This window comes from Colobus angolensis, unplaced genomic scaffold, assembly GCF_000951035.1.
Source record: "Colobus angolensis palliatus isolate OR3802 unplaced genomic scaffold, Cang.pa_1.0 Scaffold93, whole genome shotgun sequence".
Classification (NCBI taxonomy): Eukaryota; Metazoa; Chordata; class Mammalia; order Primates; family Cercopithecidae; genus Colobus; species Colobus angolensis.
This window is the reverse complement of record NW_012123265.1, coordinates 947,074-948,734: the sequence shown is the minus strand read 5'-3', so window position 1 is coordinate 948,734 and position 1,661 is coordinate 947,074. Positions and strand designations below refer to the sequence as shown.

The 1,661-nt window shown below is 39.9% G+C and overlaps 1 protein-coding gene across 1 annotated transcript in view; it reads left to right on the top strand.

The window, feature by feature from the left end:
- Nucleotides 1-1,661, top strand: part of TANGO6 (transport and golgi organization 6 homolog (Drosophila)) — a 238,985-nt gene that overhangs the window by 16,857 nt on the left and 220,467 nt on the right. Inside the window, exon 5 of the mRNA XM_011932126.1 lies at nt 1,136-1,298. Within this exon, the coding sequence (XP_011787516.1) occupies nt 1,136-1,298 (163 nt within the window). The remainder of the gene's footprint in view (nt 1-1,135; nt 1,299-1,661) is intronic.

The following is a 1,661-nucleotide window of genomic DNA, read 5'->3' as shown; positions in this document are numbered from 1 at the left end:
TCAGGCTGGTCTCGAGCTCCCGACCTCAGGTGATCCACCCGCCTCGGCATCCCAAAGTGCTGGGATTATAGGCATGAGCCACCACACAAGGCCAGTGCTAATTTTTATCTAAATGATAGCATGCAGCATGCCCTCTTTCATTTTGCTTTTTTTCACTGATAGCATACTTTGGCCAGGCACAATGGCTCACTCCTGTAATCCCAACAGTTTGGGAGGCTGAGGCGGGCAGATCACTTGAGGTCAGGAGTTCGAGACCAGCCTGGCCAACATGGAGAAACCCCGTCTCTACTAAAAATACAAAAATTGGCCAGGCATGGTGGTGCACGCCTGTAGTCCTAGCTACTCAGGAAGCTGAGGATAGAGAATCACTTGAACCGTGGAGGCAGATGGTGCAGTGAGCTGAGTTCACACCAATGCACTCCAGCCTGGGTGACAGAGCAAGATTCCATCTAAAAAAAAAAAGAAAAAAAAAATAGTGTACCTTGGAGATCATTTCATTCATTTTCATGGGTACATGATATTTCATCATATTAATGTACTATAATTTATTATAGTACATTGCTGTTGATGGACATTTGAGTTCTTTCCATTCTTTTTCTATTACAAATTACACTACAGTTAATATCCCTAAGTCTTTGTACATAACTACCAGTATTACCATAGGAAAAATTCCTAGAATTGAAATTATTGGTTCAAAGGTTTTATGCATTTAAATTTTTGATTGATATGCTTTATGTACCTATTTTCCAACATTTTTACCCACACAATGTGTTACAAAGTTTTTGATCTTTCCTAATCTGATACATGAAAAATGTGGAAGGAGTTTTCTTAATTAATACTCCCTATGCGTGTGCCTAAAATGAGCCTGTATTTTATAAATTTGATAAAATAATAAAAACACTGTAAGTATGAGAGATGGGCAAAACACATTTTTAATTAAAAATAAAAACACTGCCTGTTCAGCTGTCTTACCCTTTGATCCTGGGTATGTTAAATTAAGAAAAGACTTCTGTTGAATCATTGTTATTGAAGTGAGTTTATTTTTTTTGGCTTAAAAAATTCATGCTTTTTCTTTTTAGTTAATGTCATATTCCTTGCAAAAAACTGGTATTTACTTCTTGTAATTTTTTTGTAGGTTCTGGATTTATTTCACTTTCAGGATAAATTGACAGCACGACAATTTCAGAGAGTTGCCACCACTACCTTTATAACTTTGTCAAGAGAACTCCCACAATTGGCAGCAAAGTATTTGCTCCGGCCAGTGTTAGCTCCTCTTCATCGATGTTTGAATACAGCAGGTAAAGGAGGAAGTGTGGTGGTTGGGTGTGCCTCTAAAGGACCTTCTTCAGTATTTTATGTTTAAATGATTTAAATCTGTGTTATTTCAGTGTCTTTAGTTTTCCTTCCCCTCCCCCCAACTTGTTATTTTGAGAAATTCACTTACAAGTTTCAAGAAGAGTATACTGGGCCCGGGACGGTGGCTCACGCCTGTAATCCCAGCACTTTGGGAGGCCGAGGTGGGCGGATCACGAGGTCAGGAGATAGAGACCACGGTGAAACCCCATCTCTACTAAAAATACAAAAACTTAGCCTGTAGTCCCAGCTACTCGGGAGGCTGAGGCAGGAGAATGGCGTGAACCCGGGAGGCGGAGCTTGTAGTG